Raw genomic sequence first — 14909 nt, 5'->3', positions numbered from 1 at the left:
AGTTTCCCCCAACTCCTTAAGCTAGAGGTGAAGTCCCCCCACTTTTCCAGGCACTTGCGGGTTCTATTTCCTCCCTGTATACCATGCCTTATGAATCACAAACAACTCGACTTACTATTATCTCAAATGCACTCTGTATTTTTCCACCTTTGCTTTTGCTCAAACTACCCCCAACTACGACATAACCAGAGGCCATTCTCCTTGTCTCCATGTTTCCTTTTGAGGCATAGCTCAAAATCCACTGTTTGTGATTCCTGCCCCTACCGCCCCAGAGAAAAACACATTTCTCCTTTGCAGCCCATTCATGTTACACAGAGAATAAGAAGAATAAAACAAATAAATATTTTTACCTTCTCTATTAGATTGATTATATTTCTTTATATCCTTCCCGTTGCCCAGACCTAGTAAATAGTAGAAAATTAAGGTCTGAATGCAAACAAAAGGCTTTCCAAGACAGGAGACCAGTACATTTCTATCAGTACATCCTTTAATAAGTGAATATATTAGCACTCCACTTAAATGCTGAGACAGGGCTCTGGTACTACCTTTCCCGAGGAGTAAGGAAACCACTCCTGGGGGGGTCCCTAACAAAAGCCCACCAGCCGAAGGGTGTTGGGGAAGCTCTTGCGCATTCCCATGCATTTTTCCTGGTCGATGTACAGAGAATTGGCTTTGACCGCTAAGTCATGCTCTAAGGTGGCTTTGGTGTGGACCAGCGACTGCAGGGTGTTCTCAGCTTCCCTCAGGCGCTGCTGCAGTGTCTGGATGGTCTCGTCCACTTCATACACTTCGTTAACAAGGCTGCATGAGGGAAGAAGCACCCAGTTAGTTTAGCAGAAGTCACACTCCTGACAGTGGTTATTATCTGAATTAAGGGCATGCGTGGTTACTGAATCCCTGTTGGAGGTGTGGCTGCTGGGCTGGGCTCACATGGAGGCCTCAGCAGCATGCAGGTTACACCAACGTCAGAACTACTTCGTATTGCATAGTCACAAGGGAAGCAATCCTTGTGTGTGGTTCTCCTATCTGCCTGGACCACTCCTATTAACTATGTCCAGAATCCAAAAGGCAAAAACTAAGCATATTTTGGGGACACCGGCAAATTTTCATATACACATATTAAAAATTGTATATTTTTGAAAAGGGGAAAACTTAAACATTTCATGTTTTTTACTTAGTAAAAATGGTAAAACGAAAACTTAACTAGACTTTCTTACATCTACTTTATCACTGAAATTATTGTTATAGTTAGGGAAAGTGGGATACCCAACTTTATTCAGTGGCTAGAATTCAGCCCAACCTGTCAACATATCCTGGTGGGATGGAGGGAGGGATTAATTAATGGGCCACTTCTCAAATTATAATGCCCCTCCCCCAACAACATCCCAAGGTCCCAGAGTAAATATATTAGTAATTGTTGAAAACTTAATAGAAGATGAAAATGGTAATTCATGAAATCAGCTACATACACCATGAAACAAGTTGCAGTTCTAATTATGTTGCGATGATAAAAACATGACACATTTTTCACTTAAACATAAAGGAAAAAAAATTTTTCACTTCATGGAAAAATCTAGCATCTCCTCAAATTACATTAATTGATATTGTTTTATTTTCATTTCTTTGTTAGTAAACTTTTCGTAAATATACATTGGTCATTTTGCATTTCTTCAGTGAATTGCCTCTTTCTATCTTGTGCTCCTTTTTCTAGTGAGGGATTTCTATTTATCTTACTCATTTGCAAAGAGCTTTTTCAGTACTAAGCATATTGATTTTTTTTTTTTTGTCTGTTATGCTTGTGGCAAATGTTTTCTCTAATTTGATTTTTGCCTTTTAATTTTTATGATGCTTTTGTTATATGTAAGAGTTCAATGTTAACTAAGCCAAATCTCTTTCTTTTTTCTTTGATTTCTTGCATTATGTTTATATTAAGAAAGTATTTCTCTTCCTGAAGAGCAATTAAGCAAGCGCTCCTTTACTGACTGATTTGGCCAATAATATCCAAGGGAGATGACTATGTGGTCAGTCAAGAGAAAAAACAGGAAACAGGTTATAAAAAGCCAACAATGATAATAATAGCAACTCATTTATTAACTACTTTATTATATGCATAATATAGTACCTATTATATACTAATATGTAGTATATATACATATACTATCCTAAGTACTTTACATGATCAGACTATTTAATCCTATTAACAACACTCTGAAGTAGATACTATGATTATCCCCATTGTAGAGATGAAGAAACTGAAGTACAAAGACCTTAGGTAACTTTCTTTACAGTTTATCTTTTTTAATTTTTTTTTAAATTAAAGTTTATTAGGGTGATAATTGTTAGTAATTTTACACAGATTTCAGTTGTACCATTCTGGAGTACATCATCTATATATCACATTGTGTGTTCACCACCCAGAGTCAGTTCTCCTTCCATCACCATATATCTGATCCCCTTTACCCTCATCTACCACCTTCCTCACCCTTTACCCTCTGGTAACCACTAAACTATTGTCTGTGTCTACAAGTTTTTGTTTCCTCATTTGTTTGTCTTGTTCTTTTGTTGTATATAAAACTGAAAACAAAACAACAAAAGAACAGTTTTCAATGATTCTACCCATTGGCTGCCTTTAATCCCCATGCTGTTCCCCTGCCTGACTCTGGTCAGTTGAAAACACAATTCCAAATTCATCAAATTTTAACCAGTTATTCAAAGTTAAGGTTTCTTTATTTGGGGTTCATTTACCAGCAGACTAGAGGTGCATGAAGTTAATTAAAATATACAGTAATAGAAAGAGAACAGTGGCAATGAACAAAAGGGATGTGGACATCTCTAGAGATAGAAAAGGATTTTGTGATTATAGAAAAATATCCAGACTATATTAAAATCGTTATACATTTTATAGTTTCACAGAACGTTGCAACTGGAAAATAAGTGTGAAAGGTCAGTTTCCTTGTTTTACAGAAGAGGAAATTGAGCCCAGAGGATTGATGAACTGCCCTTTTCAGGGACACACAGCCCACATCTGTTTATAAGCCGCTCACGGTTATCCAGGAAGCTCAGAAGGAAATAAGGAGCCTCAGTGGCCATAATAAAGATCTAGGTCCCATTTCCTGCCCTCTAAGCTCCTTGTGAGAAAAGGGCAGAAGCAGAGACCCCAGAAGTTGGCCTCAACATACTGGAACCCTTTCAGTATGGCCATCTCATTTCTATTTGTAATCCCTAAAGTGTGGGGTTGCCAGATAATACACAGGATGCCCAGTTAAATTTGAATTTTAGATACATGTGTAATTTTTTTAGTGTATTTTTTAAATTGTGGTAAAATACCAATAACATAAAATTTGCCATCTTAACCATTTTAAAGCATACAGTCCAGTGACATTATTTGCATTCACATTGTGCAACCATCACCACCATTTATCCACAGAACTATTTCATATTGCAAAATGAAACTGTCCTCATTAAACACTAACTCTCAATTCCCCTCCCCAAACTCCTGGCAACCATTTTTCTACCTTCCGTCTCTCTGAATCTGACCACTCTAGGTAACTCATACACGACCAAATATGCAGTATTTGTTGTTTTATGACTGGCTTATTTCACTCAGCATAATATCCTCAAGGTTCATCCACGTGGTAGCATATGTCAGAATTTCCTTCCTTTAAAAGGCAGAATAATATTCAGTGTAAGTATTTTTATTTAGCATAAATATTTTTAGTATAAGTATTCCATGCAATATTTGGGACATATATGAGGACTGACAATTAAGTTTGCAAACTTGTTGCAACGATGTTGCTAAACTTTTTCTGATATCAGAGGGATTATTCATCATGAATTTGTACCAACTGGACAAACAGTTAACCAAGTTTACTATTCGGAAGTGCTGAATAGGCTACGTGAAAAAGTTAGATGACCTGAACTTTTCGCCAACAATTCATGGCTCTTGCATCACGACAATGCACCAACTCACATGACACTGTCTGTGAGGGAGTTTTTAGCCAGTAAACAAATAACTGTATTGAAACATCCTCCCTACTCACCTGATCTGGTCCCCAATGACTTCTTTCTTCACCCAAAGATAAAGGACATACTGAAAGGAAGACATTTTTATGACATTCAGGACATCAAGGGTAATACAACGACAGCTCTCATGGCCATTCCAGAAAGAGTTACAAAAGGGCTTTGAAGGGCAGACTAGGTACTGGCAACGGTGCATAGCTTTCCAAGGGGAGTAGCACTTCGAAGGTGACCTTAGTGGTATTCAGCAATGAGGTATGTAGCACTTTTTCAAGGATGAGTTCGTGAACTTAATTGTCTGACCTCTGAAAAATGATTCACTGTTTATCTGAAATTCAAATTTAACTGGCCATCCTGTGTTTTAATTTGTAAAATCTGGCAACCCTGCTACAGGGGCCTGTACAATCCAGGCCCCAAGTGGCTCTTACAGAAAGCAAATTAACTGGCACCAAAGCAACAGCTTTTCTGTTCAAAACTCTTCATGCTCTCCTTTCCTAAAGGACAAACTGTAACCATATTTAAGGAGATGCACAAATCAGCAGCTGTTGCTGAGGTTGGGGAGCGAGACGATGGAGAGGGCATGAAAAGGACTCTAATTCTGCATTCCGTACAGATCTGTACTATTTGAATTTATTTTAAAATCAGAATGTATCCTTATCTTACTTGTGAAATTAAACCAAAAAAACTTTCAGGAAAAAAAAGCAAGGTGAACAGTTTGACATAAAATTATAAAGAAATATTTTCTTCATAGTGTTATCTTGTATTGACTGGTAGTATGAGAAAATGAGAGGAGACAATATTAATGTCTAATGATAATGGACGCTAAAGACAGATGATTAAATACTAGGCGAGCAATACTTTTTAAAAAAGAACTTATATTTGCCATGGGGAAAGAAACTCACAATATAATATTGGCTGAAAGAGTCAGGATATTAAATCCTATCTGCAGAAAGATCACAATTTTGTTAATGTGCCTGGTGGCAAATACGACAAATTACTAACATTGGTTATCCCTCGATGGCACAAAGAATTGAGGATGGTTTCTTATTTCATTTACTGATATTTCTGTCATGAACTGATACTACTCTTAAAGGCAGAAATTTAAAAAAAAGCAATAACTATTTTTCGAAAAGGAAATACAGTTTTTGAGGGATTTGAACTCTTTTTGACCTGTAGAGAGGTTATGTGACGTGACTCGCTCACCAACAGAATGACTGGAAATATCACATCTTACTCAGACAGCACAGCCGACGATGAATGGTTTAGAAACTCCCTAGGACGGCTCCACTGTGCTCACCTTGTGGGCATACCTTTCTTGGTGAATATGCCAGTATGTGGCTGATTCAGGCTGAGGTGGGGTATAGAGCAGATGCATCACTGGCACCCCAGGCCATCTGTGTGTCCCATATCTCAGGCAATGGTGTCACCATCCTTGTAGATGCTGAAACTAAAACCCTCTGATCACCTTCCTCATGGCCCCCAATTCCTCAATCATAAAATCCTGTTATTCCTATCTCCCAAAGAGCCTTACCATGTGCCACTGCACCCCTCCCCCTCTGCTCTGTAGGCGCATTCTGGAATGTGTACTCTCCATCTCTGACCTCAGGGTCTTCACCCTTTCCATCCCTTCAGCCCATTTTTATCGCTCCCCATCTGCTAATTTATGCAATCTTCAAAGACCAAGCAAATACACACTTCTTCCTGAAGTCCCTCCCTTAACCCTGGGACTAGGTAGTTGCCCAATGTAATTTACTGCATTTTTCCTGCAGGCCATCAGCTCCCTGAAAGCACCCTTCCATGAGCTGACTTTGCTCAAGGCTCAACCCAGCAGCCCCTCCTGCAGTTGACAGGCATGAAGAAAATGCTTGTTGCAGGAGGACCAACTTCCATGTCCTACGTAAAGGAGGTCGCAGTGGGAGGTAGAGAGCTGCCCAGAGGTCCAAGCCCACAGGATCTCTCAAGAAAAGCTTCTGCACAGAAAAAGAAACCATCAACAAAACAAAGAGGCCACCCACCAAATGGGAGAAGATATTTGCAAACAACACCTTCGATAAGGGCTAATATACAAAATATATAAAGAACTCATACAGCTCAATAACAAAAATAAATAAATATTACAATTAAAAAATGGGCAGAGGCGCTGAACAGATATACCTCTCCCAAGACGGCCTTCAAACAGCCAACAGAGATATGAAAAGATGCTGAACTTCATTGGCTATTAGGGAAATGTAAATCAAAACCACAATGAGATACCATCTCACACCTGTTAGAACTGCTATTATCAACAAGACAAGGAATAACAAGTGCTGCAGAGGTTGTGGAGAAAAAGGAAGCCTCATACACTGCTGGTGGGAACGTAAATTGGTACAGCCACTATGGAAAAGAGTACGGAAGTTCCTCAGAAAAATTAAGAATAGAATTACCATATGACCCAGCAATTCCTCTTCTGGATATCTGCCTCCCAAAATTAAAACATTTATTCATAAAGATATATGTACCCCTATGTTCACTGCAGCATTATTCACAGTGGCCAAGACATGGAAACAACCAAAGTACCTTCAATAGATGATTGGATAAAGAAGATGTGGTACCATGTTTCCCCGAAAATAAGACCTAGCCGGACCATCAGCTCTAATGTATCTTTTGGAGCAAAAATTAATGTAAGACCCGGTCTTATTTTAAGACCGGGGCCTAATATAATATAATAATGTAATGTAATGTAATGTAATATAATATAATATAATATAATATAATATAATATAATATAATATAATATAATATAATATAATACCTGGTATAATATAATGTAATACCAGGTCTTATATTAATTTTTGCTCCAAAAGACGCGTGAGAGCTGATGGTCTGGCTAGGTCTTATTTCTGGGGAAACACCGTATATGCAATGGAATATTACCCAGCCATAAGAAAAGATGAAATACTACATTTGCGGCAACCTGGATGAATCATGAGATTATCATGCTAAGCGAATTAAGTCAGAAAAATTCAAGAACCCTATGATTTCATTCATATGTGGAATATAAAACTGAAAGCAACAAATGAACAAGAAAAACAAACAAAAACTCATAGACAGACAACGTTTAGTGATTACCAGAGGGTAAGAGAGTGGGGGGCAGGTGTACAAGAGGGTAAAGGGAGTCAAAAATATGGTAACGGAGGGAGATTTGACTTTGGGTGGCAGACACACAATGCCATATACAAATAATAGGTTAGAGAATTGTACACTTGAAACCTGTACAATTTTCTTAACCAATGTAGCTCAATAAATTTAATTTAAAAACATTTTTCTAAAGAACAAAAACCAGACTCCAGGTAGTAGAGAGGAAACACAGGCTGGAGGGAGCCTGGAGGTTCAGCTTTCAACCCACCTGCAGCCTGGGAAGGAAAAGGTACTGCAAAGCTCCAACCCCCCATCCCCCGCACCCCCCCACCCCCCCACCCCCGCACCCCACCCCAAAGGCTCACAGAAGCAACAGTAAGCTCTGAAAACACATCCAGACTATGCATCTCCTTTTATCTTAGAACCTGTAACTGTTTTCTTACTTTCAGTGGGGAAGGGAAGGAATTGAAACTTAAGTGCCAAGTTTCTTTTGGTCTGGAATTGGTAAACACAAAATCTGAGAACTGATCTAAAACACATTTTGTTGTTGTTTAGAGGAGGTTGAATTATATATATTTTGTTTGTTTGTTTGTTTGTTTGTTTGTTTTGTTTCCCCCTGATCCCAGGGTATAAAATATCACTAGGAAAGAAACCAATCTTTGGGGAGCAGGTTATTTACAGTCACACCAGGGCCTGCCTCTGGTCTCTCACCCCTCCCTCTGCCCCTTCCACTGGCTTCAAAAGGAACCCTGAACCCAAAAGTAGGGAAAGAAGCAGGAAGATATATGAGTCTTTACTCCTTGCAGCCAAATACTAGTCTAGTGGAAAATTTATCTCAGGGAACTTTTGAAAAAATACACGTTAAAATATCAATGTTTAAAAAAAGGAATTCAAGCTACATAGAGCACAGGCAATTATCCTTGTTTTCCCACTGCTGTGTGAACACAGCTACGAGATACTGCACTTCCCTCAACTTTCACCATTAGAAATAACATTTTTCCTCATCTTTCAAGGCCACATTTCACTCACGGTTTCCTTGTTCTTGGCAGATCACAGAGCGCTATTTTGCTGAAACCACTCATTTGGGGAGAATTACAGAACTGAAAAACATTTTGCATTGAAATACAAATAAAGCTACCGTAGTTAAAAAAAAAAAAAAAAAGTATGGAGATTATTTAAGTAAAGCAGAGCCTGGTCAGGCCTGCCACCAAAGATGCCAGGAATGTTTAGAATTACTTTTGAAAGAACCCGTTTAGAAAATTTTAAATGAAAATAAAAGTCTTGAAATGAAAACAGCAATTTTTCTCAGTCCTCCCTCCTCTGAGTTTATGCGCGTATTTTTTCTTAATCTAATTCTGAAAGCAACCCAGCCAAAGGGCTGCTTTCAGAATGATCAGTTGAAAAGGAAAAATAACCCCCTCCCCCAATAATAATCCTAAATTCCACTGTTGTTACTCTGGGGCCATATTTTTGGCAACGATATTTTAACAAGAAATCTTTAGAGAACAAAAGTAGGTTTTGTTCTAAAGCCAATAAAAGAACAGACATACTACGGAGTGGACAGGAAGTAAAGGAAAAGCAACTTCTGTTTAGCTGTGAAGGGGAAAAAAGAGTAAAAACCATTCAGCTTTTCAGAAGCCTCTCTGAATGCCTCATTGTTTGATAACTCTAAAGTAAAATTAGACCACTACTAAACACCCTCCTAAAAAGCAACCCTGGGTTTGTCTAATGGCAGTCTGAACGATGTATTTATCCCGATCTCTACTTGTGATGACTCTGCAGAAATTTTTGGAGCATGAAATTTCGGTTCAGCTTCTCCTAATCATATTTGCAGAAAGCCACAATTCATGATCCAATCCCAACTGGCCAAATGGGTGTTCTTCTGAAGCAAACACACACTTCAGATTGGCCATCCAGCGGCCCACCTAGCCTCTGTAGTGGAGGGCAGCTTATCCTAAATAGTGAGCACTGTATGAGTAGGGTTTCTATGGGACCCACTCTGAAACATGTAGCTGGCTGAACTCCTATGTGGCTATGGCCTAGATAACAGCTCCACTGGGGGAAATGCAGTAAGTTTATTTGCATATATTCTAAAGCATGCTTCTTAGCATCCAACACAGACTATACCCATGCCACCATGTTTCCCCGAAAATAAGACCTAGCCGGACCATCAGCTCTAATGCGTCTTTTGGAGCAAAAATTAATATAAGACCCGGTATATATTATATAGTATAGGAAAGTATACTGGGTATTACAGTAAAATAAGACCAGGTACTATATTGTATTATATTATATTATATATTATATTACATTATATTATATTATATGGGGTCTTATATTAATTTTTGCTCCAAAAGATGCCTTAGAGCTGATAGTCCAGCTAGATCTTCTTTTCAGTGAAACACGGAATGTGCGTAGGGTATTTCACAGTATCGCTCTCCTCTGTGACCCTCTGTTTCATCCTCTGTGAGAGAGAGAGGAGGATACAGTACCTCCTTTGTCAACTCATCCCACATGGGCATTAAGAAGGTCAGATGAGATAAGACACATGATAGAGGAATGGAGAAAGCACCCTGAAATACGAAAGATGGGAGAAGCAGAAGCAAATAGTTGGTTTGGTGGGATTGAGCTCTGCACGAAGACAGGTTAGGATTCAGACTGTGGCTCTCATTCTTACCACCTGGTGCCACATGGGCCAAGGCACTCAGCCCAAGTTTCCTTGTTTGTAAAGTGAAGGAAATGAATGAGGTAGTGTAAAGTGCTCAGGACAGTAGCCGGCACAGAATGAGATCAGTAAGTGGTGGCAGCCATTATTATCTCCGTCTCTATCTTTAGGATTATTGTCATCACTGTTGGCCTCACGAAAACTCCCTTCCCTTTCCCTCCAGGCAATCCACACTGTTTCTTTGGTAGAGCTCAAAGTCATTTTATCTGCTGGATAAATCCTTCACGGTGATAAGGGAATTTATCACCGGACAAGGTAGAAGACAAGACAGGCAGCCTCTCTCCCCAGAAACAATTCTGGATTTCAAGTGCTGCCCCTTTGTTCCTCCAGTTACTATAAATTCAATTTGCCTCTGCATGGAGCATTTTATGACCTAAGAATAGCAATGACGAAATCCAGAAAGAAAAGGCAGAGCAGGTACTGGGAAATTAGAAATGAAGCCGGAATTGAGTAGGGGGTTGAGAGAGGGGGGAGGCGGGTATCTTGGCCAACTCCTTACAAGTCCATCCTAAAAGGTACTTTCCAAGTTAAAATAATAATAATAATAATGATAAAATACATGTAGTGTTCATTCGATAAACTGTGGCATCAGATTCCTCCTGACATGTGTATGCAGGAGACATGCTTGAAGAAGACCAGCTGTTCTCAATTTCTACTGAGAACAGAACAAAGTAAAATGAACCTAAAAGGCCATTGGGATTTTTAGGGGATCATGAGGATGGTCTTCATGACAAGAACAGAGACACTAACTGCTAAAAGAGGCCAAAGAGAGCAAATGGATGAAAGCAGATAGATAAGGGTCAGTGGAACTGTAACCCAAGTTCCATTTCTGACAAGTCTCCAGCACTGAGGAGCACACAGCAAGCCACTCTGCCACTTACAATAGAGGTAGGTGTGCTGGAAACTAGAGAGTCCAGGGAAGTGTGGGGGAACTCAAACGCCTTGTTGGCCTCCCTGGATGAGGCCTAATGTTTATTATCACTTTTTTGTGTGTAATGTTGATGTCATTTCTTTCTTTTTTTCAATTGTGGTAAAATATACATAACAAAAAATTTACCATCTCAACTATTTTTCAGCGTTCAGTTTTGTGGCATTAAGTACATTCACAATGCTACGCATCCATCCCCATCATCCATCTCAAGAACTTTTTATCATCCCAAACCAAAACTCCATGCCCGTTAAACACTAACTCCCCACTATTAATATTTTCAGTGAGCATTATTATGCTCTTCCATATTACCGGTGTGTTGGCAGAAAGCGCTTTCATAAAGAGCATGGCGTCCCAGTCAGGCTGTTGTCCCGTCCCACAGCGAACCTGACTTTCCCCTCCCGCCAAGGGCGCTCCCTCCTGCCTCACCGCAACTGGGACAAATCTCGGCAGAGCTCTATGTTCGGTCTCCGGGTGCGCTCATCCAATCTGGTCTGCGCCACCTTCAGGAAGGCAGACTTGTCCTTGATGGCCTTCTTGATGGATTCTATGGTCATTTCAGTCTGGAAAATCTCCTGCAGGGTCTGTAGGAAGAGAAGCAGATGGCTGAGGCTTCCGTGCTGTGCCTGCTTCCCACTTGCTTCCTGCCTCCTGCCTGTCCATTTGGGGCCCAGCCCACCTCGGCCCTCAAATTGGGAGGTTGATTCACTGAGTGCCCTGCGCCTTCCTAGCCCCATGCCCAGCAAACCTGCAGTTCTCCCGCTGCCCTGGAGAGCTGACTGCATGGAACTTTCCCAACTCCCAACTCGGGGTGAAATCAGCAAGGGTGGGAGTATTTACACCACAGATATTGGCAAATACTACAAATCGGAGCTTTTTCCCCACCTGAGGCCACTGGTTGTTAAATATTTACCAGACACATTTGTGTGTAACTGAAAAAAGGGAGGCCATGAGGCTTCCACTCTCTTCTCACTAATCTCACAGAGATGTTTTCCTGCTGGTGGAGAATTTGCCTTGAAGCAAATCAAGGTCAAGCCCCAGGGTGCCTCACTCACAAGGGAGAAGCACTGGCAATTTTGTAGTCCTAATTTTATATCCTTTTTTCTCAAAGAGGGTCCCCCAAATTGCATAAACTTGGATCCCTCCCTGGTTCCTCCTTTGTGAAGCTATCCCCTCTCTGTGCTCTAAACCCTTCTTTCTCCTCCCACCTTGATCTCTCTCTGCACTCTCATTTTCCCACAGTCTCCCCATCACTCTCCCCCTTCCCCTGCTCCTTTCCTGCGGCCAGGAAAGGAGTCCAAGTATCACCCAAATTCCTTTAAAACCTCATGTTTTCACCATCATTCTCTCATCCAGTCCGACCTGGGTGCTTCCAATCGGTGCTCTCACCCCTCTCCTCACGTTCACTGCCAAGTGTACTCAACAATGGCCTTCTCTCTCCCTGCATTTCTGGCCCACCGAATCTCACGGTGGCTCCTGTATTAAGTCTCTGGCCCTAGTTGCCCTCATGAGACTGCGCTTTCAAAACCCCTGATGAGGTGTCTCTGATGTCTCCCCTTCCTTGAATTCCCTCACCTTGCTTAATTTCTTGGGCCAACTGCTGCCCTAATTCCTTATGCTTCTCTCTACCTACTTCCCCTCATTCCTAATGCGAGGCTTTGCCCTCAGACTACTTCTCCATCCTTTCACCCCTGCTGAGATAGCACGGAATCACACAGATCCAAGCACTTGGGTAAGCCAGGAACCCTTAAAACTGTCACATAAGCTTTGACTCCTGTCCCATGCTTTCAACAACCTGCTGCGAATCATTACATTGCTCCTATCACCAAGGCCACGCTCTGGGGCTCCCTGTCTCTCGCTATTGGAAATAACTGCTCCTTCTGCTAAACAAACAACATTTTCTCTGTAGCTGCAGGGGGTTCATGCTGCACCTTTCTGATGGCACTTATTTTCTACGTGCGTGTTTTGTCTCACTCTAAGATACAAGATGGCAGGGTCAGTGTGTCGCTCATGTGTGTATACCCCCAAATGACTACCTTGAATCTAATGGGCTGAATTCTACCCTCTTCCCCCCCCCCAAATAAATATGTTGAAGTTCTAACCCCTATTACCTCAGAATGTGACTGTATTTGGAGATAGAGTCTTTAAAGGGGTAACTAAGTTAAGATGAGATCATTAGGGTAAGTCCTAATCCAATATGACTGGTGTCTAAGAAGAGGAGGTTAGGACAGACATACACACAGACGGAAGACCATGTGCAGACACAGACAGAAGAGAGGCCTCAGAGAAAACCAACCCTACAAACACCTTTCTCAGACTTCTAGCCTCCAGAACTGTGAGATGATACATTCCTGCTGTTTAAGTCCCTCAGTCTGTAATGCTTTGCTACGGCAGCCCTAGCAAACTAATATAATAGTAAATAAAAATGTGTTGAACAAAGGGACTCCATCAAGTCAGTCTTCTAAAAGGCCTTTAGACTGGCTTCTTACTGCCCAAAGGATACCTTTCCACAAATGTCCTCTACAGTCTGGCTCCAACCTACCTTTCCTTCCGAGCTTCTGTACCAGAACACATACCATCCACGCTAGCCAAATGGGTCTGTTTACAGACCTGAAGTCAACCTCTGATTGATTACCTCCTAAGGCTTTGTTCAAGATGTTGCCCATCTGGAATGTTCACTTCCTCTTCTAAGTCCCCCAAACACTTCCTGTATTTGTTATCTGGCAACCACAATTTATAATTTTTCTACTGTTATTAATTATTCATGAGCTTTTCATATATATGCATCTCTTTTCCACAAGTATAAGCTTTCTGGGAACAAAAACTACATTTTATACTTCTCTCTACCCTTCATAGTACATAGCACACTGTCTGGCTCAATAAATATTTGTTGCCCAAAAAAGGTACCATGAGAAGGAAAGATAAATTGCTGCAGCCTGAGAAAACATGGTGCTCTCAATTGGGTAACATAACCTTAGAATGACATGACTGACTTGTAAGGTTCTTTAAAAAAAGAAAGAAAGAAAAAGAAAGAAAGAAAGAAAGAAAGAAAGAAAGAAAGAAAGAAAGAAAGAAAGAAAGAAAGAAAGAAAGAAAGAAAGAAAGAAATATAAATATATGCAGCATAATCCACAGAAATAATAAGACCTCCAAGTCTAATACTAAATAAAAGAAGAGCTCCTTGTTTATCTTGAAACATATGAATTCTGCTTGAATCCTTCATTTTATTGTTATTGTAAAACTCTTATAGTTAGAGCACTTTAAAAAATTTAATATCAGAAACATTTTGAACTACCTAATAGGTTTCTGTGTTTGGTTTTATATTCCAGAAAAAGGTGCCTGAAATTATTTAACAGAACACATTCCTACAATATGTTCTAATAATAAATTTACTTCCTAGTTACATATGGTGATTCATTAAGATTTAATAATAACATTTTTGTTTCTGTTAAAAATACTATGAACCTTTCATTACATAGTGCATTCTTTGTGTTTCAAAAAAAAAAAAAAAAAACCAGTGGATTCCAATTTCATTTTGATACCTGGCTACCTGGTTAAAATAAATGGTGCTCTTTGTACTGTTTTAAATTTTTCTTAGTCTGTATGGCCAGGAGGTCATGCGCCTTATGGCATCTCTCCAGGAGTGGTGAGAGATTTGTGGTCCCTAAGGCCCTGCCCTATCCATCCAGGTCAGCTAAGGGTACCACCAGTGCTTGACTTACCTTTGCTAAGTGAATCTGAATCTTATTTTTAGCATCTGCAGTCTCAGCAATGCGATTGGTGAAAGCTAAGTTCACTTTGTTGAACTGATTCCACATCTCATTGGCAGTCACAACCAAAAGGTTTTGAATGTCATCTCTTAGTTTTGTGGAGGCTGCTCGTTCACTCTGGGAGCGGAGAATATTGTCATCTGTAAATTTGGCCCAGGACTCAGGCACTGAAATCCTGATAAAAGGAATTAGAACCAAACAATGGTGACAATGATGCATTGGCCTAGATGGTCTGTAGGCAATCATTCATTTTGTGTAAAAGAACCCAAATCACTGACCCTGGGTTTATTGAGTAAAATGTAAACATCAGAGCAAAGCTTGTTTTAAACTTTTCTTCATTGCTCTTTATTTT

The 14909-nt window shown here is 40.2% G+C and overlaps 1 protein-coding gene across 2 annotated transcripts in view; it reads right to left on the bottom strand.

Annotated features, from left to right (window-relative positions):
- Nucleotides 1–467: 467 nt before the first annotated feature.
- The window catches only part of TEKT3 (tektin 3), a 39571-nt gene continuing 25129 nt past the window's right edge, over nucleotides 468–14909 (bottom strand). For both annotated transcript variants that reach the window (XM_019712519.2, XM_019712518.2), the window contains exons 6-8: nucleotides 14510–14732; nucleotides 11217–11371; nucleotides 468–801 (exon numbers count right to left, since the gene is read on the bottom strand). In XM_019712519.2, the coding sequence (XP_019568078.2) occupies nucleotides 585–801; nucleotides 11217–11371; nucleotides 14510–14732 (595 nt within the window). In that variant the 3' untranslated portion in view covers nucleotides 468–584. The remainder of the gene's footprint in view (nucleotides 802–11216; nucleotides 11372–14509; nucleotides 14733–14909) is intronic.

This window comes from Rhinolophus sinicus, linkage group LG15 (assembly GCF_036562045.2).
Source record: "Rhinolophus sinicus isolate RSC01 linkage group LG15, ASM3656204v1, whole genome shotgun sequence".
Lineage (NCBI taxonomy): Eukaryota > Metazoa > Chordata > Mammalia > Chiroptera > Rhinolophidae > Rhinolophus > Rhinolophus sinicus.
This window is presented reverse-complemented; position numbering and strand designations above follow the sequence as displayed.